Source organism: Cervus canadensis, chromosome 18 (assembly GCF_019320065.1).
Source record: "Cervus canadensis isolate Bull #8, Minnesota chromosome 18, ASM1932006v1, whole genome shotgun sequence".
Taxonomy (NCBI): domain Eukaryota; kingdom Metazoa; phylum Chordata; class Mammalia; order Artiodactyla; family Cervidae; genus Cervus; species Cervus canadensis.
Genome location: NC_057403.1, coordinates 59,358,967 through 59,384,495, shown reverse-complemented (window position 1 = coordinate 59,384,495; position 25,529 = coordinate 59,358,967). Strand labels below are relative to the sequence as shown.

The 25,529-nt window shown below is 47.8% G+C and overlaps 1 protein-coding gene across 10 annotated transcripts in view; it reads left to right on the top strand.

The window, feature by feature from the left end:
* WWOX (WW domain containing oxidoreductase) overlaps nt 1–25,529 on the top strand; it is an 886,111-nt gene that overhangs the window by 304,490 nt on the left and 556,092 nt on the right. The window contains exon 9 of one of the 10 annotated variants that reach the window (XM_043436496.1): nt 19,391–20,815. The exons of 8 other annotated variants lie outside the window; for them this stretch is intronic. In XM_043436496.1, the coding sequence (XP_043292431.1) occupies nt 19,391–19,435 (45 nt within the window). In that variant the 3' untranslated portion in view covers nt 19,436–20,815. Of the gene's footprint in view, nt 1–1,775; nt 10,991–19,390; nt 20,816–25,529 lie in introns of those variants that run through there. One more of the 10 variants, XM_043436491.1, reaches the window with a different exon arrangement.

Here is a 25,529-nt window from a genome sequence, read left to right as displayed (position 1 = left end):
GACGTGTTACTGACTCGTCCTTGCACAGGTCCCCTATGTCTCCGGTCATCGCACGGGCTCCTTCTGCACCCATCGTTGGCGGCATCCTCTCACACTCTGCCGTGGTCCCTGTAGACTGACTCACAGTCTGCCCGCGGAGGTCAGCCACACTCACTTGTTTCCAGCGTTGGGCCGATTTCTGGCTTCTGGCTTGTCGTGGGCAGAGAACGAGAAAGCCAGGGCCCTCTGAGGTTGTGCAGAGGCTAGAGGGAGCGAAGGTCTCCATCATGGCTCAGATGCCCACCTTAGAATTGCAGAGCGTGCCCGCCTGAACGCCCAGCTGCTGTGCGCCGTTGCCCTATCGTGCGGGAGCCAGTCCACGCCTGTCTTGCCCTGGGCGCCCCTTCCAGCGTGGGGTTGCCTTGTCACCCGGTGGCCCACCGCTTCTCTCCTCTAAACTGACTTCATGAAGGGGCTGCAGGGACCTTCCCCACGGCCGTCTGCTTACTGCAAGGCAGGACTCACGAGCAGGGCGTTTCTGTGGCTCCGAGTGCAGCCGGCTGTGAGCTCCTGTGAGAGCCATGCTGAGCTGCCCGGCTGGGCTCGCAAGCCCCTGGCCTGGCCCGCTGATGGCTCCAGCCGCTTTCCCTCAGGGGGCAGCGTTGTGCTTCAGCCAAACTGAACTGAGTTCACCAAGCTGAACCTTGGTGCCATCCGTGCTGCCTGCCCAGGCTTCCCGGGCTCATCCGTCTGTCATCAGACTGCTCTTCATCCTTCAAAACTCAGCTCTTGCTATCACCTCTTCCATGAAGTCTTCCCAGACTTCTACTCGCCCAGACAGCATCACCTCCTCCCTCCATGGTGTGGGTGTTTCTGTATCCTGATCATTCAGTTACACCTTCGTTCCCATCAGATGGCATAGTTCACGGGGGAAAGGACCGTGTTTTATTACATTTCTACCCCAGGCCGAGCACCTAATAGGTGCCCAGTGAACAGTGGTTGGATGTAATTCCCTCCTTCCCTTCCTGCTGGCCTCTACTTGTGATGTAATGGTTTTTGGTGTTTTGTTTTGGGGTGAAGTGTAAGAGGGTGCATTGTACATGTGTGGGAGCAATTACAAAGTCCAGTTACACTGGAAATGGCTGACTCACCCCTGAAGTTTCTTTATTTGCCAGCTGGAAGATGAGAGCTGGTCTTGACACGCCTAGAGAATCTGAGCCTAGGAAGCTGTTCTGAATAACAGTCATCTGGGGATGGGGGCGGCGGGCAGCAGATGCCTCTGGGGCCCGAGTGTCCCCTGCTTCCATCGCCCCTCCTCTCCGTTTCCCTCCTCGCTCCATTTCCTGCATCAAGGTTCTGGAGCTCACGGCTTTGCTCATCTGCATCTTCCCCTGCCTTTCTCCCTGCAGCTGAAATGTCTGATGCGTGGTGGGGTGCCCCTCTAAGTGCGCAGAGCCAGAGCTCTGGGGTGTACTTGGCGGTCCTTCTCTAGACTTCTGACGCTTGGCATTCTCCCCTGGAGGTCCCCAGCTGGCCGCTTTCACATCACAGTTAGATGAGCACCCAGAAGGGGGGTGACATTTCCACAGCGAGGGCAGCAGACGGTCCCCTCAGGTGACAGGGATGTGTGTATAGCTGACGGGGGGAGGTTTTAAGTTGAAGGCCGGTGAATGAGGCCTGTGTCATCAGCCACACAGTCTTGAAGGACATGTGTCTTCTGAAGGGGTGCACATGCATGTGTGTGTGTATATGTATGTCTCTAGGCTTATTTGGAGTTACTGATATTTTCCCTCCAGCCAGTGGGCAGGTCACCCATGACGTGGTCCACTGGACAGCCCGCCTCAGTGACTATTCGGCAATCAAGGCCTTTCCTCTACTTCCTGGTGGCACTTTAATCATCGTATATGAAGCCCGGCTGCACAGTGTGTTGGGATCAAGCATATGCAGCATCCAGTCCACACTGTGGACTGTGGCTTACGTCAGCGCTCTCTGCTATGTCTGGAACCTTGACAGCAACTGCGAGGGATCTCTGACCTTGGCACCAGAACCCAGGGCCCGCCCCTGGGAGGCACTTACCGAAGCCACGTTTCCCTTCCCTCCTAAGGGAGACTGGGTTTATGTGGAGATTTTCTGTATGTATTTGGGGCTGGAGGGAAGTTTTATTGTGGTGCTTATGTGCTCTGAATAATTTGCAGCAACTTACAGAGTTATAATTCAGGGAGTAAGTGGTTGTGAGAGAATTCGCAGTGTCATACCCAAATGTGTGTTTTCCCTTAATCTGTAGCCTTCTTGACAAATTACCAGGAGCGTCAGCCCTGTTATCACTGCGTACTTGTGCACCGTAAGTATGGGCCTGGGGAGGACCAGCGTGCATGCATGCACTCCCAAGTCCTTTGACCATGACAGACACCACTAATCAATCAGAGTCGTGCTCAGCACACGACTCCAAGTGGCCATCACTAACCGTCTGCAGTCAGTGCGGGAGATACTCTTTATCTGCCATCCTTGCGATGTGATGTTTGATGAAAGCATCCCAGTTCTTCCTGAAGAGGACAGACAGGCCGCCTGTTCAGCAGTCACACCTCTGGGTATCTTATTCCTGGTGATGTTTTGCTGTCAGAGCTTGGCCCACCTCCTGGCAGGTGGCTGGGAAGACTTTGAGCCAGTTACCTAAAGGGATAATGCATGTCTTAGAGTTCCATTGCCTGCCCGACGTGACCCTCACTCTCCAGACATAAGCTGGAGCTGAGTAATGAAATGTCTGTCCTCTGTTAGGAATTTGTGTATTAGGACTGGTGGTTCATGTTGTTCTGGTCTAGAAGCTTTCCTGGAACAGAAAGGATTCCTTGAAAGACCCATTGCAGAGGCAAACGTACCCAGGTTGAGTGGAAGTGTGGTTTGGTTTATGCACAGAGTTTCAGGAACATGTCTGTTGCATCAAGCTGTGTCCACTTGAGTGGGTATATAATGTGTGTCTGTTACTCTCTCTTACAGCAGAGAAGAGCAGTTGCACGGTCATGCCAGGCCCTTAGAGTGTCGGGTGTATTATTTGTAAAATACCCTCAGGGTGTTTAAAGAGAGTCATTCTTTACAAGTTCTGATAAATGCCATCACCATGAAAACAACATAATACATGTAGCTAAGACCTGAATAGCACTTGGTGTGCACTTATAGGTATATAAATCTGTATAACCATGGCACTCTTTGTGTGTGCTTTACATAAGTGAACACCTCAACACAATCTTACACTCATTTTGGATGTGAGAAAACCGAGACACACAGAAGGTGAGTAAGCAGGCCGAGAACACACAGCTGAAGTAGTTGTCTGACCCTCTAAAGTCTGTGTTATTACCCACAGCAAAGCACGGCATCATCCAGAAATTGTCTCCATTTGGATGGATTAAGGTGACACTTCCTTCTTAAGCAGGGTGAGAATTCTGGACGTTCATGATGGTCAGAAAGTGACAGAGCTGGGAACCAGTGCCTTAGAGGAGGTCTGGGTCTCAAGGCCGTGTCTTTGCTTTTGCGTTTTGGACAGGTCAGTCAATAAACGTGAAAGAGACACAGAGCAGCCAGTGCACCAGAGAACACAGAACCAGCAGCAGGTCACTGCGGAGCCTGTCGAGAGCCCGCTGCCCGGCCGCACCCAGAGACCTTTCTGCTGCACAGGCCAGGGGTCTCTGGTGGGGGCTCGTGCGTGTGCTTCGGTAGGAAGTACCCCACCTCCTGGGTCAGCATGGTCACCACTTAATGGACTGTACATCAGTGGCTTCGGGAGGAAAAGAAATGTAGGGCTCGGCCATCGGTCAGTCCCTGAGTCAGCACAATGAACTTTTGATCAATTAGCTCCTCCCCCCGTCTTTATGGTATGGCCTTTCCTGTAATTACAGTCGAGATCCTATAGCCGGAGGAAGGCCTGTCAGTGGAGTAAGAGGCTGCTGTCCATCGCGGGGTGACAGCCAGTTCCGAGGGCTTCAGAACTGTCCTTAGAGAGCTTTGTTATTTCCTCCTCCGCTGGTTTACCCCGGCCCCATTTGTCTCCACCATGTGGACGGAGCAGTCTTTCTCCATGGCCAGGCCCCGTGGGTCAGGACCCCAGACATGATGTACTGCAAAGTAGAGATGCTTCATTGATCTGTATTGTTTTTAATTAAGAATCATTTTAAAAAATACGTGTCTGTGTGAGCATAGGAAAAGATCTCGGAAGATGTGTGGCCGGCAGTTTGTCAGGCACCACCCCTGGGGGTGGGCTTGGGTAGGAAGCAATGGGAAAAGCATCATGTTTTACCTTAGGCCAACCTGTCCTTGGTTTTCTTTCTTTTCATTTTTTAATAACCAGGGACAACTCTTGTGCTTTCAAATGACTCTGTCATTGAAGAATCAAAATCAGTAAACTTATTTCTCATTATCAGGAATTCCCTAAGACAGGAACATTTTAGGTCGAAAAATCACCAAGTCTTCTGAACACTTGCCTGAGTGTCTGGATCCGAATGATCGGTTTTCATCTTTGCTCTCGGAATTCTGGAGCTTGGAGTTAAAAGTTAGAGCTCATGGCTCTGTTGGACTGTTTTTCCCTTGCTTCACCGGCTCCTCTTGGCCCTCAGCCCCTCTGTTTTTCTTCTGCTTCCCCGGGATCCCAGGCTTATCCCCCATCCTCGTCACACCTCTGGAAGCTTCAGGCACGATCTCTCTACTCTAAAGGGAGTTACCCTGCCTCCCCATGCTCATTCTTCATTTCCCTGCAGCTGAAAGTCAAGCACATGTTTGTACTCATGCTTGGTGCTCTGCCTTCTTAAAGCTATAAACAGATGAAGATGTCTTTGTGGAATGTAGTCCTGGGAGAGAATTCCATGTCTCTGATGAACTGAAGGTGGAATTGAAGGGAGGAATCACGTCCATCAGTAGGTGGCTGGTGTCCTGTGGGTCTGTTGAGCTCTCCTGGCCGCTGCTAGAGGTGCCCGTGCTGCCCCAGGTGGGCGGTGGTAGAGGGGTGGGTGTGTCCCACTCGCTTTTGTGCATGTGGCCATGGGAGGCAAGGAAAGATGTGCTTTGCACACGCCAGGTTGCTGGGTGGCTTCTAACCTCAGCCCCTTGGACATGTCACTGACAGCAGACCACATGAAGCCACCATGTTGCTCTGTCGTTATGGACTGGTGACCGCTGCACCCCGAAGATGGGAGGTTCTTTGAGGGCCAGTGTCGAAGCTGTGGACAGGTCACCCCAGCACCCCGTGACGCCTTCCCCTGAGCCATCTGCACTGAAGAAGACGGGTCACTGCTGAAGGCACAGGCCGTCACTCACGCCCTTCTCTCCCGTCAGCCTCTGCGAAACCTTCAAGAAGGAGAACAGCATGCTCAGAAATCAAGGAAGCTCACTTTTGCCAAGAGTGATGTCAGTAGCAAACTCTGGAAGGAGGTGCGATCTGGAAAGGTTCTGCCGGGAGCTGTGGGGGTATCAAATGCTGAGGCCCCAAACCCTGTGTGTGCGTATGCCTTTGGCCCTGGCGTGGAATAACTGGCAGCTCTCTGATAGGCACGTTTCTACCGAGGCCTGTCTGGTGGTGACTGGGGTCCGGGGTGAGGGTACATGCACACAGGAGACTGGACAGAGTGGTTTGATTCCAGAACTGCATACATCCACTCAAAAGACCCACTGGTGGCAGGTTTTCTTCCAGTGTCACTCGTAATTTGTTCCTTTGCAAGTTTCTTTCTTTCGTTTTTATTAAAATAGGCTTTATTTATTTATTTTAGAGCAGTTTTAAGGTCACAACAAGACCGAGAGAAGTGCAGAGGTTTCCCACCTGCTTCCTGCCCCCGCGTGTGCACCTCCTCCTTCACGGTGGGCAGCCCCCGCCCCGCCCCGCCCCCTCAGGGCTCATTCGTTACCGCCGGTGAGCCCACGGTGACGCATCACTGTCCCCTGCAGGCCGTGGTTCTGTTTGGTGCTCCCCATTTGTGTCGCACGTCTGTGCGTCTGGACGAATGTCTGGTGACATGTGCCCAGCACTGTCCTACTGCCCCGCGCCCTCTGGGCCCCTTCCCTCCTCCCGCCCTTCACCTCTGGCCTGTGCCAACCACTGACGTCTTGAGTGTCCACAGTTTTGCCCTTCCCAGAGTGTCACATAGCTGGAGTTGGAAGCATACAACCATCGTTAGAAGCGTTTTCAGATTGACTTCTTTCACTTAGAAATAGGCATTTACGTTTCCTCCATGTCTTCTCACGGGTCCGTAGATTTTTGCTTGCACTGCTGTTGTTTAGCACCAAATAGTATTCCACTGTCTGGAAGTACCCAAGTGTGCTCATCCATTCGCCTACTGAAGGACATTTTTGTTGCTTCCACGTTTGGGCAATTATGAATGAAACATCTGTAAATATCCTGTGTATGTTTCTGTGGACATAAGTTTTCAGCTCATTTGTGTAAATACGGAAGAGCACAGTTGCTGGTTTATATGCTGAGAGTATGTTTGGTTTTGTACAAAGTGCCAGACTGCCTTTGACAGTGGCTGGCCCACCTCGCATCCCCTCCAGCAGTGGCGAGGGCTCTTGTTACCCCACGCCCTTGCCAGCACTTGGCCGGGCAGTGTTCTGGCTTGCTGTCATCCTAAATAGCAGTGTAGCGGTACCTGCTTGATTTACCAAGGTTTGTTTTTCATTGTGAGTTTTAAATAATCACACTTATATAAAAAGTCTGAGGTAAGTGGAGGAGCACATTTAGCTCTGAAACAAGCACATCTTTGTGGAGTCTGGCAGTTTGCTGGTAACTGACGCTGGAATTTTTCACCGGTAACATCTTACTGTGACCACTGGCCATCAGGAGAGATCTGAGACTGAGGTAGTGGGTTCTCAGTTCGTATGTTTTATGCTCATGAAGCCAACTAACTTTAAGCCATGGGTCTGTTTGGGGGTTATGCCAATGACAATAATTATTGAAATAGCCAATGGGCGTTAAGATAATTGGTTTGTGGGCAGAAATAGTATGCTTATTATTGCCCTCCACCAAAACCTTACTGCATATTTGATGTACTTACTTGATTGAATCTAAGCCGTCTTCATGATTATAGTGTCCCCTTGGTGGATGCCCAGCACTGCGTTGCTGGGGCAGTGCCTGGGTCCCAAGGCATCACTCTTGACTGTCTTCCACCAGACACTGTAGTGTTACATTTCAAAAAAGGCAAAAGATAAAAGGTAGGCTAATTATATGCTGAGAGTACTAAAACTTGGGAAAAAGATGTTTCAAGAAAATTTGATATTTTTGGGAAATTGTCAAGGTCATTGACATAAAGAGAATAGAAACAACTTCATTACACTTTCTGCCCTGTACTTCAAGGCTTACTCATACTGCTTCGTAAATTTCACCCCGTTGTTGGTGGGGCCACTAGTGCTGTCAGAGCTTATAAAGTAAGGGGTGAAGGTAACACGTCTCCACCCACCTCGGGGCAAGGTTTGCTGGAGGGACCACTTTTCCAAGCTTCACATGCCCTGCCCATAGAGTTTGTGATAAAACTTTCCATTTTTCTTCACATGGCATATGTATAATGCCAGTGCTGGGTGAGGGAATTGTTCAGAGACAGAGAAAAGGCTGCATATACTCAGCTTAAAGGGAAGTTAGTGACATGCAAAAATTGGGAGCTTTCTGTGATAAGGAAAACCTAGCAGGGATGTCATGTTGTCTTATTGATTCGGTGGAGAGCACGCCGGTGTTTGGTATGGCGATTCCGCGGTCTTTTTTCTCTTAAATTCAAAGTCCTCAGCCGTCCGTCTCTCCTTCATTGGCATTGAGAGATAAGCGCAATAATGATTGAGTTAAGATTGAATATCACGTAGGCGAAAGGAATAATTCTGAGGATTTTTAGTCTATTAACTATATGAGGCTTCTTAATAGTTTGGCTTAAGGCAAAAATGATTTTATTCTAGTTTCATCCTCGTTGAGTCAATAATTAACCGAGTTTGATTAAAACTGAATTTTACCAAGTATAACAACCATCTGGGCCTCTTTCCTTCCCTATGAGAAATGGCGCGTTCTTCCCCCAGAGCAGTTCACGGTGTCCAGGGTGGGGCATGGGCCTCAGGGCCTCAGCCCCGTCATAATGCCTATGCGTGGGGGAGGCAGCGGTGTTCTTTGGCACCTGCCTTGCTCTCCCGGGAGGGGCCTCCCGCACACGGTGCTGTCTCTCCGGGAGGGGCTGGCCCTCGGGGAGCCCCTGGCTCTCCGCCAGCCCCTTCTGTTTCTCTTCCTCTTGGGCCCTGTACCACCTGCCTGCCTTTCACCTGAGCTCGCCCTCCTGCAGGACCAGGTGGGACTGGTGGGGCTCTGCTGGCCTGGGGCGAGCGGCGAGACTCGGGCCCTGGGCAGCTGTGTCCCCATGCTGTGTATGGAGGGCTTCCTGCATCGCTGCTCCGAGCTCCTGCCAGCTCCCCTTGGACCACTGTTCGTCCCGGGCTGGGTGGCTTGGCACGCCACCCTCTCCCCTCCAGGCCCAGCCACTGGGCTTTATCCGTCCGTCCCCAGCGCAGGACACGACGGCAGCGTGGGTAAACCATATCCATGGAATGGGCTAGGGGGAGACTCAAGGCCCGGCAGCGCAGGGGCCGTTTGCTCTGGACGTCGAGACCTTGGGATTTCACGCCGCGGGGCTGGGATCTTCCCTCAGCTCTCATCTTTCTGGGCTGCAAGAGCCATTCCTGCTTTTGGCTAGCTGGGATTAAGTAGCCCCACATCCTGGCCGCTTTGAGGCTTCACTGCCTTGAGTCTTTTAGGACAGAGCTAAGACAGGCAGAAGGGAGGAGGTGGGCCCAAACTTTGATTCGCACAAGGATAAAGGAAAACAAGCAAAAAAAAAAAAAAAACAACTAGAAAACCACAGCAGTGAAACAGAAGGGCGCGAAGAGAGGTGGTAAGCGCCCCATGAGGGTCCTGATGCGTGGTGCCCGCGCGCGAGTGCCCGCTGACCCCAGTGGCAGTGGCCCAGGCAGTGGCAGCCTGGGCGAGCGTCTGCTGACAGTCACTGCGCTGCTAATTGTGTTTGCGAGGAGCATGTGTGCAGCGGGGAAAGACGGGCCTTTGAAAGAACTGTATGGATTGCTTGGCATTTAGCGTGGGTGTTAAATCTCCATCCTGGTTGCCAAGATTAAATTGAATCGTCCCCATGGCCGTTCAGTTTCACTGCGCAGAAAACGTAGCCAACATTTTTACACCTCTCCCTCCCTCTCGCCTCTCCTTCTTTCATTCCTTTCTTTCCCCTCCTTCTGTCTTTTTAAAGAACATATTGCATGCTCCTCACTGAGTGGGTACCATTCCACCAAGTCAGGCAGACCCCCGGCAAGAGGTTCCAGGTACGTGGTGTCAGAGCACCTGGCGGAGAGACCCGAGCATCCGTGTGATGGGGTGAGTGGGTGCCTCGTGACCATTTCATTTTGGGTGTCCTCGATTATTTCCCAACCGCCATCCAGCTGGACTGGCTCTTTGGAGAGCACACGGATGTTTGTGCTGGAAGCTCTAGTCATAGCATTTAATCCCAAAGCTTTTTTTTTTTTCTCTATGATGAATTATTCAGGCAGTGTTTTCCAAAGTTGTCATCAATCAGGACAGACCCAGAGAGAATGTGTGTGACCACACCCATGTGGGCTCTGAGAGGAATTGGTGTTTTCTGGCTCCACGACGTTCCAGAAGAAAGGATTCAAAGCCAGGGGCTGTCCTTCTCTGGGCAGTGAGCAAAGCAGGTACCACCCTCAGGTTCACTGATGTTTAGGCTGGATTAAAACCCAGCCAGGGAAATGTGTGCAGCCCCGCAGGGGTGGGGATGGGGTGAGGCTTTTTATCCTCTAGTGGTCAGCAGTGTTGGGCAGGGCAGAGGGTCAACTGGGTGTCAGCAACAGAGGTTCTCAGTCAATGCTCTCAGAATTCTGAACTTGGAGCATAAGCACCCTCCCCTCTGCACGGATTTTTTTCTTTTTTTTGGTATCATGAAGCAGTTCTTGGATGACTGCCTGCCTATTGTAAAAGAAAAAATAGGCAGACAGGTCGGTTTAGATACCTGTGTATGTGTAAACACTTCGGCATTATTGGTACAAACCATCAGATGGTGGGGCTGAGGATGACCACAGACCACTGGCCACAGCCACACACAGGGGTTTGGAGAGGAACGTGGGAGATGGGAAGGAGTGGAAAGTAGAGACATGGCGCAAAGTCGAATGCCGGCTTCGTTTCGCCCAGCTTCCCTCCTCACTGTGCTCCGGCTTTGGAGCTGGCTGTCTTCCCAAACAGTGGTACTCAGCTTTGGCTGTGCACTAAGACCGACCGCTGGGAAATTCTTTAAAAATAGTGATGCTCCAGGCTGATTGAATCCAGATCTCTGAGAGAGAGAGAGAGAGACAGAGACAGAGAGAGAGAGATGTCCTTCTGGAGTTGTCTGTGGAAAGTTTCTGGGACCGTGGAGCAGTCAGATCCCCTTTGAAAAAGCCACACTGGGCTTCCTGCTTGACAGAGTTTTCTGTGCTTCTCTGGAGGTTGTTACCCTTTCCTCATCTTCTGTCTCCCTGGAACACTTTTATGTCCATTGGAACTTTGCAGGGCCTGCCTTCCCTTTGCTCTCCAATATCCATTAACAACAACAAAAAGACCCAAAAGAGCTTTATTCACACACAATGCGCCAGTCCACAGGTCATCCATGTAAAGTGTAAAGTTCAGTATTTTCTTGGTATATCCACAGCATTGTGCATCCATCCATCACCACCATCAATTTTAGAACATCTTAATTAGCCCAAGAAGATCCACCCTCCCTAGCCATCATCCCAAATGCCCCTTCTTCCAGCCCTTGGAATCTGTCTTGATGGGTTTGCCAGTTATGTACATTCCCTATAAATGGAGTTATGTAATCCATGTAATCAGATTGCAGACATCCGTTGGATCATTGAAAAAGCGAGAGAGTTCCAGAAAAATATCTACTTCTGCTCTGTTGACTATGTCAAAGCCTTTGACTGTGTGGACCACAACAAACTGTGGAAAATTCTTCGAGAGATGGAATACCAGAACACCTGACCTGCCTCCTGAGAAATCTGTATGCAGGTCGAGAAACAACAGTTAGAAGTGGATGTTGAACAACCTACTTGGTTCCAAATCGGGAGAAGAGTATTTCAAGACTGTATATTGTCACTTTGCTTATTTAACTTATATGCAGGATGAAGCACAAGCTGGAATCAAGATTGCCAGGAGAAATATCAGTAACCTCAGATATGCAGATGACACCACCCTTATGGCAGAAAGTGAAGAAGAATTAAAGAACCTCTTGATGAAAGTGAAAGAGGATAGTGAAAAAGTTGGCTTAAAACTCAACATTCAGCAAACTGAGATCATGGCATCCGATCCCATCACTTCATGGCAAATAGATGGGGAAACAATGAAAACAGTTGCAGACTTTCTTTTCTTGGGCTCCCAAATCACTGCCAATGATGACTGCAACCATGAAATTAAAAGATGCTTGCTCCTTGGAAGAAAAGTTATGACCAACCTAGATAGCATATTAAAAAGCAGAGATATTACTTTGCCAACAAAGGCCCGTTGTAGTCAAACTATGGTTTTTCCAGTAGTCCTGTGTGGATGTGAGAGTTGGACTATAAAGAAAGCTGAGCACCGAAGAATTGATGCTTTTGATCTGTGGTGTTGGAGAAGACTCTTTTTGTTTGTTTGTTTTGGCGAAGACTCTTGAGAGTCCTTTGGACTGCAAGGAGATCCAATCAGTCCATCCTAAAGGAAATCAATTCTGAATATTCATTGGAAGAACTGATGCTGAAGCTGAAACTCGAATACCTTGGCCACCTGATGTGAAGAACTGACTCATTGGAAAAGACACTGATGCTGGGAAAGATTGAAGGCAGGAGGAGAAGGGGGTGACAGGATGAGATGGTTGGTTGGTGTCACCGACTCAATGGACATGAGTTTGAGTAAACTCCAGGAGTTGGTGATGGACAGGGATGCCTGGCCTGCTGCAGTCCATGGGGTCGCAGAGTCGGAAATGACTGAGCGACTGAACTGAACTGAATCCATGGTCTCTTGTCTCTGGCTTCTTTTATTCAGCATCATGTTTTCAAAGCTCACCAGTGCTGTAGCATATATCACTACTTTTTCTTTTTAAGACTGTGTAATATTTCATTGTATGGATATACCACATTTCATGGAACCATTCATCAGCTGATGGACAGCTGCATCGTTTCCAGTTTCTGGCTCCTGTGAATAATGCTGCATTGAACATCTGTGTGCAGGTTTTAGTGTGGATTACACTTTCATTGCGGCATCCTTCTGTGTCATCTCTTGGGCAGTATCATCTTAACCATCAGGGTAGTGTCTTGCATCAGAAACAAGTCATAAGTAGCCAAGGGGGCAGCTCTGGGTCTTGGGCTCCGGTATCTGGGGGAGTCTCACTCTGTACCTGCGGTGTGCCTTGAAGCTGTGAATTGCTCAGCTTCTCTGGAGAAGAAGGAAGTGTCCCAATTCCTCCTCTTGCTCCCCCATCCCCCCTTCACAGATAGTAAAGAGCAGCTTCCTGGGAAAGGGGGGTGCAGTGCTCTGTAATTCCTACAAGGCGTCAGTATTGTCTGCGTGATTCATGAGTCCACATCTCACACATTCCCACTGAACATACATGTGTGCCTTCCCACAGCCCCGCCTTGCATGTGTTAACTGACTCTTTTCGAAATTGATGAGGCCTAACTCACAAGCGATGTCTGTCTGGATTAAGGGAACCTGAGAATCTCTATTTATGTCTGACCTGAGGAAATTCCCTGTAAGCTGCTTATCAGGTGCCCGCTGAGAGCATGCTGGAAAGATGGGGTCCCCGTCCCCTGGTAAAATCTGGAGTCTGCTCTCACCCCATTTTACCTGGAGTAACAGACACTAAGCCAGCAGGTTCACAGGTCCACCTCCGCTGATGGTTTCATTTTGTAAATTTAGTCTAAAAACTATATATGCTGCACTTCTGATTTTCCTCCCTAATCCCAAGTCTTCACTGTGGATTAAAATATATTGTAAAAAACAAAACACTTCTCTCAAGGTGGTTTAGATAAAACTAAATATTCCTCTGACTTAACTAACAGTCAGGTCACTCTTTATATTCTACTTAAAACACCATCCGTGTGCTTTTTTAAAACTTGAATTTCTGCCTCATTAAAATTGAAGTTTCTCTTGAAAATATTGTGTGCCTTCATGCTAATAAATGTTTGTGCATCATCTTACCACCAGGGGGCATTGTGGTTTGACTGTCCATTTAAACAGCCAGCATTCCATCAGTTTACCCAGAAAAGAGGAGGCCTGGGAGTATTTCTGATTCCTTCCAAGAAGGAATCGTATCTGGAAGAGAACAGATGTCGATTCTTTTTCCTCACTAGCAAACGGTAGTGTTGTCAAATTTGCTAAATTTAGCAGTTGAAGATTAACATGCAATATATAATATGCATGTGCCTAACTGTACAATAAATAGTAAATCACATTTTTATGCTTTCTCTGAACTTGGAAGCTGCAAGGTATTTTTTTTTTTATTCCCTGGGTGTGATGAAATAAATAACATTGAAATACATTTTAAAGATGTCAGTCAGGGGGAAAAAGAAAGTGCTTGGCAACTGTGTTTGATAGATGTCTTTTATGATTAATTCTCCTATTAAGTTTTAATGACTTTAAAGATATAAAGCTAGAAACCACAAAACTAGGCATGGTTAATAAATAACTGAAATACCAGGTGTATAGAAATGCATCTGTGGAAAAATGAACTCATATATTCTCTAGGATGTATTAGAAAACAGTTCTTTGGCAAGTGGATAGAATCAAATATCCCCAAAGGAGGGGAAAAGTTTAAAAACAGTGAATTCAAGAAGATTGTCTTTATTAGAGAAAATCCTATGAGAAAGGTACTCTCTAAGATTCACAAATATAAATTAAATTATTTTCCGAACCAATATTTATCAGGAAGACAGTTGTTCTCTCAGAATGCATTTCTCCATTGTGGGTTTGTTAAACATCCTTGGACAAAATTTGAAGAATTTCTCAAGAGTTTCTTGTCACGGTTTTCTTCATGAGCTCCCCAGCACAGAAGGGGCCCATGTTGCTTTGTTGTTTCATAAAAACTCAAAGGACAGGCTGGTCCCAGAAACAGAACCGAAGTCGTGGTGGCAGATTTCCAGTAATACTGTCCTGTTTTTTTCCTTCCTTCTGCACTCAGAACTGATGGAATTTGAGTCAGTTCTTCCTCAAAGCATCTCTGTGAATCGGGGAGGAGAGAAAGAATTAATTCTAGATTCCAAACAGCAGAAGGGAGGCTCGTCAGGGGCTTGCAGGCTCAGTGCGGACTCTGAAACACCCCGCTTCAGGGGGCCTGCGGGTTCACGCCTGGGGCCCTCTGCTGTAGGCACAGCTGGATTCTTTACTTTTTAGAACACCTCAACTGGAGTTCCAAAGCTGAACAGTTTAGAAACCAAACACCCATTAATGAGCATGAGTAATGACTGGGCAGAGATGCAGGGGCCCCAGGAGAAGCCTGTATAAACGTGTATGGTTTTGTGCCTGAAAAGAGACAAGTGGTGTATCTTGCCCAATCCCTTTTCTCCACTCCTGAGCGTTTCTGAGTCTCCGGAGCTCAGTAGGTACTGTTAGGAGTCATCCCATCAGGCAGCCCTCATGCCCTAGGACTTCAGATCTAAAGATCTTTTAAACACACAGAACTGAGTTTGAAAGCGCTTGGCCCATTCCAAACGAATACCAACTCCCAGCCTCGAGAATGCCTGGAGTGAGAAAACAGGGAACATTGTTCTTTTCTGTTGATATTATTTCATACTGAGTCAACACCCTTGCCAAGAGTCCGAGGTGGCTCCTGGCCTGACAATGCCTTATTTAACAAGCCTAGTTTCTAGAATAAAGTCAGAGGGTCCCCCGGGCCCTGCTCAGTGGCACTCAGGTCACCCCAGAGCTGGAAGAGGCCAAAGCAAATACAGCGAATCTGTTGCTCCGTGAAAAGCGTCTTCTTTCTGGGCTGGGACACACATTTCGCCCTGGCAGCCGGGGAACCTGGGCCAAGACTGGATACCCCAGTCCTCCAGGGCTTTCAGGGCACTGGAATCTCAGGGACCCTGGTCTCAGGGCCAGGGAGCCACACTCAAAGCCCAGGCTTTCTGCTTGCTCCCCACTGGGGCGGCTGCTTGGCAGCGTGGGGAGCCAGTGCCTCATTCCCGGCCTGGCCGGGTCTCGGGCTCTCCCGGTACCCAGAGCACGTCGACTGGAGGCTGGAAGAAACTCGAAGCATTTGGCTGGGAAGTGGCGACCGGTTCCAGCTGGCCCCAGCGCCGTGCTTTAAAAATTACCCAGATGAACTGATTCTGTATCGGGAGTGGGTGGAGAGGCCGGGGAGGAAGATTCGGCCTCTCTCCCCCTAATCATGAGCGATGTGATTTGGAGAGAGAAGCCGGGGCTTGGCTCAGCAACCTGCCTTTCCTTGGCCAGGCTCCAGAGGGGAGGAAGGCTCTGGAGGGACCGCACAGGCACGCCGTGTCCACTCAGCCCCTCACACATCCCGCTCCCGGGCCCTCTGCCGGGCTCGGGTCGGTCTGTGCCCCAGAGAAGGTGGCTCGCCTCGGGGGGTGGCTGCCTCGAGAGGGAGGCCACCGGCTTCAAGGGCAGGGGTGTGGCTTCAGGGCCGTGAATGAAGGACGCCGGAGGCACCCCTCCAAACATAACTTGGCCCCGTGCTCTCCCTGCGGACAGGAAGGCTGCATGCCCCTGGCCCCGCGCCCACGCGCGGGCTTTCTACATCATTCCCGCCCCAAAACGACTCTGGCCCGTGACTTGGCCACTCTCCGCAATGAAGAGTAGCACTCGGATGCTTGTAACATTTTATTTTAACCTAACGAAAGGCAAAAGGAAAGGGTCTGAGTCTCTTCCTTCTCGATTCCCTCCACCCCTGGCTGGCTAGAAGATCTGGCCAGCATCTCTTCAAAAAAAAAAAAATGCATCCACCCACCCACATGCTGATGGGCAAGTTAGAGACCTCTTTCCAGGTGGTCGTCTTTCCAGCACCTGCCCGATGATGCCTGGACCCGGGGCTGCTGCATTGCTAGGCGGGGAGGGCGTTAAGGGCCAGGCTGTCTCCGGAGGTTGGGTGATGACTGTTGCTTTCTTACCCAGGGCCTGTTTTACACGAAGACCCTGTTCCTTCAGGTCAGGTGCCTCCTCATCTGTGCCACTGCAGTAAATACACAAGAAGCCAGCTCTTTCTAGCAAGGGCAACATTATCTCGAATAACATGATAGACACCGAGAGTGCTCTGATATTCCGCCAACAGAGAGCAGAGAAGGAAAAGAGTCAGAAGTGGAGAGAGTATGAATGATCTGTGTGTGTTGACTCCTTTTTAAAAAGAAAAACAAGATTAACAGCAATACATACATATAAATATTTCTTTCCAGCTAAGCACCACAGATTAGATTTCACGTTGGAAATGTAAATCCTGCCTGGGAAACACCGATGTTTATTTTAAGCAACTGACCCTCAGGGATAAAAATAAAAAAGGAAAAGGGAAACAAACAAGCCGTGTTACTGACAAGTGATAGGATGTTCTATTTTATATCTCGCAGCTCTTTTACAACTCTGGCATTTCCAGGGAGCATTTTGTAATACTTTGGTCCAGTCCGTCCGTAAGAAGCTGCCTGTGTTTTTGTGTTTTGAATAAATGGGCAGAGAATGTCATGTCACGTTAGGCGTCTCATCCTTGAGTTAACAACACACAGCATCAGTGTTACCCACGTACCGTCCCTACCTTTGACAGCCTTTGAGAAATGTCCTGGGCTGTCTCCAGCCAGGTGAGCTCTCTGCTTCCCGATACACACCTCCAACAGTCTGGGAACGCGTCTGAATTGTAATATGTATCAGGGAAATGCTATCTGGCTGCCCTATTGGGTACCGATGCTGCTTTCTGTGTCTCCCCCTCGCTTAATAAGGTGTGGGGTGCCTCCGGATTCTCGCCTGCTTGGACTGAACAGAATGACTTGGCCCCCTGACTGTAGGGCACAGCCGACTCACCTTGCCTGGACATCAGGGTATCACTATTTTCCAGACTCAACGCCCACCCCGATTCTCACTGTCTTATTTCTCAAATCAGTTTTTGCCTCGGAAGTAACGGGATTCAGAGAATAAGAAGGTACTTGTCTCTTGTGTCCTGGAAAGTGGGCCATGCCGTCCGGGCCAAATGAACCAAAGAAGAGCTGGTGGACGGTCTCGGGGATGCTGATGGGAGCTGGTCCGCGCAGGTGTTGCTGTGTGGGTCACGCGGCGGCGCTCCCTCCGCGCGGCCGCCCCGGTGCTGCGGCTCTCCGCCTCCTGTGTCTTTGAGAAACCTCCCGACTCCTCCCAGGAACACATATTTCATTATCTGCTGTGGTTACCTCTCGATCCTGGGATCCCCGGCTGTATTTGAAACTACCTCCCTCTCAAAGAAGACAAGGGGATTATGCCAGGAGCATCTCCTTTTGGTGTGTGTGTCTGGCATTTGTGCACACACACGTCTGTGCTTACAGGCTCTTTGGCACCATTTCCAATGAGTCCTGAAGAAGGAAATGGCAACCCACTCCTGTGTTCTTGCCTGGAGAATCCCAGGGACAGAGGCGTCTGGTGGGCTGCCATCTATGGGGTTGCACAGAGTTGGACATGACTGAAGCGACTTAGCAGCAGCAGCAGCAGCCAGTGAGTTCTTCCGGCCTGTCTCCCTGGAACCAGCAGTGACCTTAAGCTGGCAGAAATGTTATGATCCAGTTGTTAAACACAGATACTACTAACACTTAAGTTACATAAACTTACCTTTTAATAAATTATATTCAAAACAAAGCTATTAAATACTCACAGCTCCTGGCTTCCTAGTCCTTTCACGACCTCTGCCTATTTTTATCTGTGTTCCTGAGTCTGTCTGGGTCTGGATAGCGGAAATGCTACAGGCCTGTGAGCAGCTGCGCGTGGTCCTCAGCCCTGCAACGGGAGGTGACCTTGCTAGCCTGAAGCAGCCTTAGGAGTATTTACACCACAGAAATAGGCAAAAGCTATAAACCAAGCCTTGGTTGATTGTTTATATTGTCTTGGTGAAAGAAAAGTAACTACAGTGTTAATTGTGCAGGTTAAATATATGCATATCATGACTGTAGTCATTACCTTATGAATAAGATAAAAAAAGGGGAAGTATTTCCTTAGCACAGTAATTTAAAAAAAAAAACAAAAAAACAACTATTATCCAACTCAGCACAGAAGCCACTGGTGCCACTGAAGAATGGGTGACATTTCAAAATAGTGACTGTCTCAGTTATTTCACTTTCATCTTGCTGGATAACTTAAAAGCATCAACCAGTACTCATTAGCTACATCTTGACCTGGTATGCAAGAGTTAACCAAGAAGCAATGAAAGCATTGGGTGAGAGTAAGCTAGTCCTGTGAAACTTACAATGAAGAATGTTGCATATTTCATTTTTAGTGTGTCAACATCTTTTATATCACTAAATTTTATAATCAACTTGTGTAGAGTTGGTCCTCCTTATCCGTGGGTCTCCCATCTCGGGATTCAGCTAACTCAGATCATAAATATTTGGGGGAAAAGAGCTCCAGAACTAGCTGAAAAGCAAAGGTTGAGTTGGCCACATGCTGGCAACTATTAACAGAGCGTTTGTATTGCATTTACAGCTATTTATATAGCATTTGCATTGTATTAGGTATTTCAAGTAATCTGGAGATTAAAGTAGAGGAGAATTGAGTGTGCTTAGGTTATATGCAGATGTGGTGCTATTTTATGTAAAAACCCTGAGCATCCTGGGATATGTGCTCCCAGGGGCATCCTGCAGGCAATCCCAGGAGGATCCGAGGGCCGCTCTGTGTACATTTATAGGCGTGCCTTCATTTTGGACAGCAGGAATACTGGAGTCAGTCAGCTGCCCCCTTGAGCAGGTGTTGGAGGAGTCATTGAGATGGCGTGTGCAGGGAGGTCTGCTCCAGCGCCTGGTGCGGTGTGGCGGAGACAGCTGTGGTCGTCAGCGCTGTCTCAGTCCTGGTGACCATCGGAGGGAGCAAGGTGACGTGTGCCTGCAGTGTGTCCGAGAGCAGACTCGTCCCCTCTGATGGGCTGCCCGGCTCGCCTGCTCGAGACTGCATGCCCGTGGTCCCAGGATGTTTGTTTCCCCAGCACAAAAGTCACCCGTGCCAGGCGGATCGCAAGTCCTCCCCTGTCTCTCGATCCTAACGGCCCTGCTGCAGGCTGTACAGAGCCGGGGAGAAGCAGGGGGGCTGCTGTTCAGGTAAAGGCCGCCAGTCACCTCCCGCCTCTCCACCAGCACACATGTGGCCTCTGAATACCGTCAGACCATTCCTGTCTCCTTAAACCAAGCCTTTCCGCGTGCTTTACAGGCAGCCCTTCTGCCCAGAGACCCTGACCTTTCCAGAAGAATCTGAAGTCTTTCAAGAGCTCTGAAACCATGCCAGCCTGAAATGTCCACCTGAAAACAAAAGGAAACCTGACGACACCTGGCCACCCCGTGGAGAAGGCCCAGGACCTTGCAGGGCTCTTAGGCATTGCTGGCTCTTTGAACTTGCAGGTCATTTCTGTTTCTGAGAGCCTGGCGTCCTGGCTCCCAGGCCTATTGCCTACAACAAGCCCTGGAGCAAAACCCTTCCAGAGTGATCACGGTACCTCCTGGCTCCCACATCCTGCTCTATTTCTTGTTATTCTAGCTGAGTACTGCATTCAGACAGAGGTTGCCAATAAAGTTTATTGTAGGAGCTGTGTGTCAATATCTGTTGTACCCCCCGCCTAGGGTGCTTGTAATTAAAATGCCACAGATAGTCTGGGAGAGGCATGAAAATTTGATGGCAAATTGATTTCAGGTTCATCTTGAAATTTGTCCTCAGCTGGACTCGATACGCCTGGCAGCCGGGGGACGGCTTTTGTCAGAAGGGTCTGCTGGAATGAGACAGAGCTGTCTTGATCTGAATATTAAATACGGCGTGCTGTTTATGACAGATGATTCCTTCAGTGCTAAAACACATAGCTACTTCTCTTTACACATTCTTCTCCATTGAATGTGTAAGATAGGATCACATGGATCTACTTTACATATGAAAAGAAGTTGTATGAAACTCTCTGGGCATAAAAAATAAAGAGTTCTAGAAAGGCTGGCTTCAAACACAGGATATTCTGTCCAATATTCCAAACTTAGAAATGCTCCTTGGATCTAATTTAAGAAAGCTAGAAAAATATTGGTAATCAAGATGGCATCATCGACTATCACAGCCTGATAGTGTGTCCTTAGAGAAGTGTGTTGTGAAAAAGAGAAAAAAGCCGCATATGTGGGTGAAAAAATCCCAGTATTTAATATAACGAATTGCCGGTTCCTGTAAACTTGCATTTAGGCATCACATTATAAAAGCCATTATCCTTATGTATTGTTCATGCAGAAATGCACTGTGATGATAACATGATTTTAAAAGTATATTTGTTTTTAGAGTTTAATTTGAAAAAGGTATGAGGGAAAATAATGTGGAGATTTGAGTGTTTTTTAATTTTAAAAATGCGTCATTCAGTTGAATTAACCATGTGCAGGAAAAGCCATTTTATAATCTGAGACTGTTTATTGGGCAATTAATTGTATTTACTTTAGAATTCAATGTGTGATTAGAAACAGAATTGGAAAGAGCAATATTCAAAGGGGTGCCTTCCTTCATTCCTCTGGCAAATAAGAATTGAGCCCCTTCTCTGTGCAAAGCAAAACTGGATGAGAAGAGATTCCTAGGTGGGGACTTCAGTGAGGCCCATGTCCCAGACTACCCTGTCATTTATGTATATCATATATATATATAATATTTTTATTATATATGTCATACATATAATTAAATTATAATGTATAATGATATCATAAAATAATATAATAATATTATATACTCACTTATATGATACTTTCATCAATTTTTTAAAAAATGCTTGAACTGGTGATGCCCACATCTGCCCAACTGGCTTAAAGATAAATGAAGGCTGTAGTTTCATTCCTTCTATAATGGGATTTTAAGATGGAAACAGAGGCAGTTCCCTTCGCTTCCTGAGAGAATCAAGATCTACATCTTGCTCAGTGTCTTTTCTTAGACAGTCACAGGTACCGAGGCCCATCAGTGAAAAGAGCTCAGCATATGCTCATGGCTCGTCAAAGTCACTCCTTTGCACATTCAGGAGATATTTATGGATCTTTTATTAGGACAGTTTTTATGGCCCAAGATTAAAAGTTAAAAGTTAAATAGTAAAAGTAATGAAGACGGGCCTTTGGAGGATCCAGCCGGTTGTGTTTTCGTTCCCTCCGCTGGTCAAGGCCCATTGAATTTTGATGATAGCATTAAAAGAAGGAAAAAAGGGATGCCTCGATTCGTCTTTGGAAGGAGACAGTGTCTGAATTAGCAAATTAATAAAATAAGCCTAGACTCCAAAGATGCTAATTTATATCTTCTCTGTAAGTAGCAGGCTTTTCTTTTCTGATGGGGACTTTGTTTGTGGCATCTTTAATGTTCTCAGGAAATACTGTGGGCAACATTTGATAAAACATTTAATTGTTTGATCATAGAAGATAAATATCTAGATAGTGCATCCACAGCCCTGAGAGAAGTGATCAGTAGAAAACAGTGCTTCCTGAAGGTTTATCCAAAGGATTGTTTTAGTTGCTGAAGTGCTTTATTTTAAGGTAGTTCCTGTTGGGCCAGGGACCAGGTTCAGAACGGAGCTTCACTGTGTGATGAAGCAGAGATCTCGTGGAGGTAGTTACCATGGTAGCCTGGTCTTGTAGTGTGGATTGTCTGTGGAGTCCACTGATATTTATGGATGCACAGAGCGGGCAGATAAAGAAGAACTCTGTGGTCAAAACTGTTTCAGAAGTGCAGTACTTATCAGAAAGGGAAAGAATCATCTTGTTTTCAAACTTTACATCATGACCACTTACCACCCACCCCACATTTTGTTGTCTGTTACGTAGGACAGTATTATATATTGGGTTAGCCAAAAAGTTTGTTTGGGTTTTACTGTAGTAGCTCATGGAAAAACCCAAATGAACTTTTTTGGCCAACCCAATAGAACACCCAAGGGAGAGAGAGTGTTTTCCAAATTTATATTGCCACTTAGCTCTTGCTTTCCCCTCTCCTTTTATCATTCTGTGGGTCCAGCCTTCTTTGGATCATTCTTCTGGAGACTGACTTTACTCGAGGGAGTCTGTTGCAAGTCCTGACTGACACAACACTGCAAAGATTAATCGTGTGACACATTTTTTCCCCATATGTTATATATTTTTAAAACCCTGTTAATGGGTTAAAACATTTAGGAAGAGTTTTTCTCTGTTGACAGAGCCCTCAACTATCAGACAAAAATTCAGGGTGACTTTCAGAAATACCAAGATTGTCTATACTGTAGTCTAAAAGGAGCCGATTTTAATATCTTTACTAATGCATTTGCTGTAACTCTCTCCTTTAGTAATTAGATAATTATGTATAATTAGCACATTAATTACGTGCAACAGCTGCAGTTGATTGTGTGTGTGTGTCTGTGTGTGTGTGTACAACCGTTTGGCAACAGCTTGTGAGTTCACTATTAGACCTGTGAAATCTTTCTCCTTGGCATGTTTTCACTGTTTTTTTTTCCTTGAGTGTGGAGGTGAAAGGCAGTGAGGTGAACTAAAAGTTAACAAAGATGAAATGATCCTGCCTTGCTCTGGCTGTAGGTTTGGAGGAGAGTATCATCACCTGCCCCTGGGGCGCCCAGCGCGGAGAACACCTCCCTGGCCAGTTACCAGGTTCGCCAGGTGACTCGCTGCCCTGGAGGCAGGGAGCTGGGGTTTTCCTACGCATTTAAAGTATGCACTTACTGTTGGCCAAAGACTTGTTATATATTATTAAGTGGGCTGAGCAGTTTAAAAAATCATGTGTGCAGAGTGGTTTCCTTGTTATATAAAAACGGAAAATGGATTTACATAAATAATATCACCATAAATTAGCTGCCTGCCTGCCTTTCCTCGAGAAATATTGATGAGTTATCAATAAGTGCCACTCCCATCCTGGTGCTGCGACTACATCAAATAACACGATGGCCACCATCTGTGACTTGGAAATGGAAGGCGTTTTGTTTTTAACTATTTTCCTAAAGATGAATGGCAACTCACTCCACTGTTCTTGCCTGGAGAGTCCCATGGACAGGGGAGCCTGGCAGACTACAAGTTCATGGGGGTTGCAAAGAGTCGGATATGACTGAGCGACTGAGCACAAAAAATATTTTCCTGAAGTTGATCATTTTCTGGAATGAATTTGTCACTTTTATCATCAGAAAAAAAAAAGCCTTCAAATTGCATGGAAGAGTTGAAGATACTATTAGTTCAGTCGCTCAGTCGTGTCCAACTCTTTGCGACCCCATGAACCGCAGCATGCCAGGCCTCCCTGTCCATCACCAACTCCTGGAGTTTACTCAAACTCATGTCCATCGAGTCGGTGATGCCATCCAGCCATGTCATCCTCTGTCGTCCCCTTCTCCTCCTGCCCTCAATCTTTCCCAGCATCAGGGTCTTTTCCAATGAGTCAGCTCTTCGCATCAGGTGGCCAAAGTATGGGAGTTTCAGCTTCAGCATCAGTCCTTCCAATGAGCACCCAGGACTGATCTCCTTTAGGATGGACTGGTTGGATCTCCTTGCAGTCCAAGGGACTCTCAAGAGTCTTCTCCAACACCACAGTTCAAAAGCATCAATTCTTTGGTGCTCAGCTTTCTTTATAGTCCAGCTCTCCCATCCATACATGACCACTGGAAAAACCATAGCCTTGACTAGACGGACCTTTGTTGACAAAGTAATGTCTCTGCTTTTTAATATGCTGTCTATAATTTCCTAATAAGCATAAGGCTAGGCACATAGTAGGGGCTCAGTAAACACTTCTTGAGTTAAGTGGAGTTATATTTGCATTTGAAAGCAACACTGAGATCTAACACCAGCTTATCAATTTTGTGTGTGTGTGTGTGTGATTTGTTTGCCCTTTTGCAATCGTTTATTGCCCTGGAGGTACCCCCTGGGAGGAGTGGGTGACAGGCACATCCTCTACAGACTGGTCCTCTGAAGACCACTGATGAGATCTTACAGGCTCCTGTCTCCATCTCTGGCCAGACCCGGCGGCGCCCAGGTGCGATGTCAGGCCTCTGTCAGCCGGGACGCAGTGTGGTCTCTCCGAGCCTCCCCACTTCAGCTCCGTCTGCACCTACCTTCCCACCTGCCAGGCTCCAAGCCCAGGAAGACTGCATGCTCAGCACTATGGCAAGTTTCTTCTGAAAAGGAGGCTTTGCAGGGGGCAGAGAGCTTTCTCCCTAACACATCAGCACATTCGCTTTAGAAAAAAAACGAAGATAGACAAGAAGGAAACCCTCTAAGCGCGGCATCCCGGCAAAGCAGAAAGATTCCTGACAGTGGCCATCTTTGGCTAGCAGGAATTTTTGGCTTTGTTAGTTCTGTCAGTCAGTCTGTCTCTCTCTCTTTCTCCCCAGTTTGGTGTCTTATTTTTCTCCCTCTCTTTCCTTCCTAGCCTCCCCCTTTATTCACTTAAGAAGAAAATTTTCCCACACATTAAGCGGTAGCGTGTGCTCACCACAGTCAGCGAAACCACCCTGATGAATAACACAAAACAACATCTAGGACATCCCCCATTTCCCTCTGGGGCCCCCAGCCGTGCCAGCCTCCCAGCAACCATAGCTGACAGCGGCCAGGAGCCCTTGCTCTGCCTGCGATCTCTTGCATCCCTGCAGGGACACCGCTGGCCAACGCGGAGGGTTTGCTGTTTGCTCTCAGAGGAGCGCTGCCCTGTGGAGGCCAGAGCGCTGCCCCTGGCCGGCTCATCTCCCCAGCCAGTGATCAGGGATGTCCTTCCAGCTTCAGGAGATGGAAGTGCGAACTCCTTTCTTCTAATAGCTGCATAATACTCCATAGTATGGATGTTCCATGATTTGTTGCAATTAGACTTCCATCCGTTTTAAATTCTAATGTTCAGAGCTTTCCGGACATGTGGAAGCATTTTAGAAAATTGACATCATGTCTGTAAACGTACGAACTCGAATTCCCTCTTGAATGTCCTGATACTTAGAATGCCCCGCACACGTGGCTTGTTTGTACACTGTTATTCCCCAAACATTTGTCTCTGTTTTGTACATGTGCCGTCTCCTCGTATTCCTCTGAGCCCTTCCTACATGCCTGCAGAATATATCTTCTTTTTTTTTGGCATGGGCAGAAGTCCAGCAGAAAGAATACTTATTTAACATAATTTAAACATGAGGGTTTTCTAATGCTACTTCCATTTAAATAATTCAAAAAGCTGTAGCAAGGTGTCTGAATACGAAGGGAAGAGAGCTGTTAATGGAAACATCATCGAGGCTGAAGACAAACTGTGTTATTCCGTCTGTAACTGAAGAGTCTAAGATAGAGATCAAGATTAACATTGTCATCTCGGGTGGTGTGTTATCTGAGTCACCTGCTCCTTTCTGGAGGCACCAGTC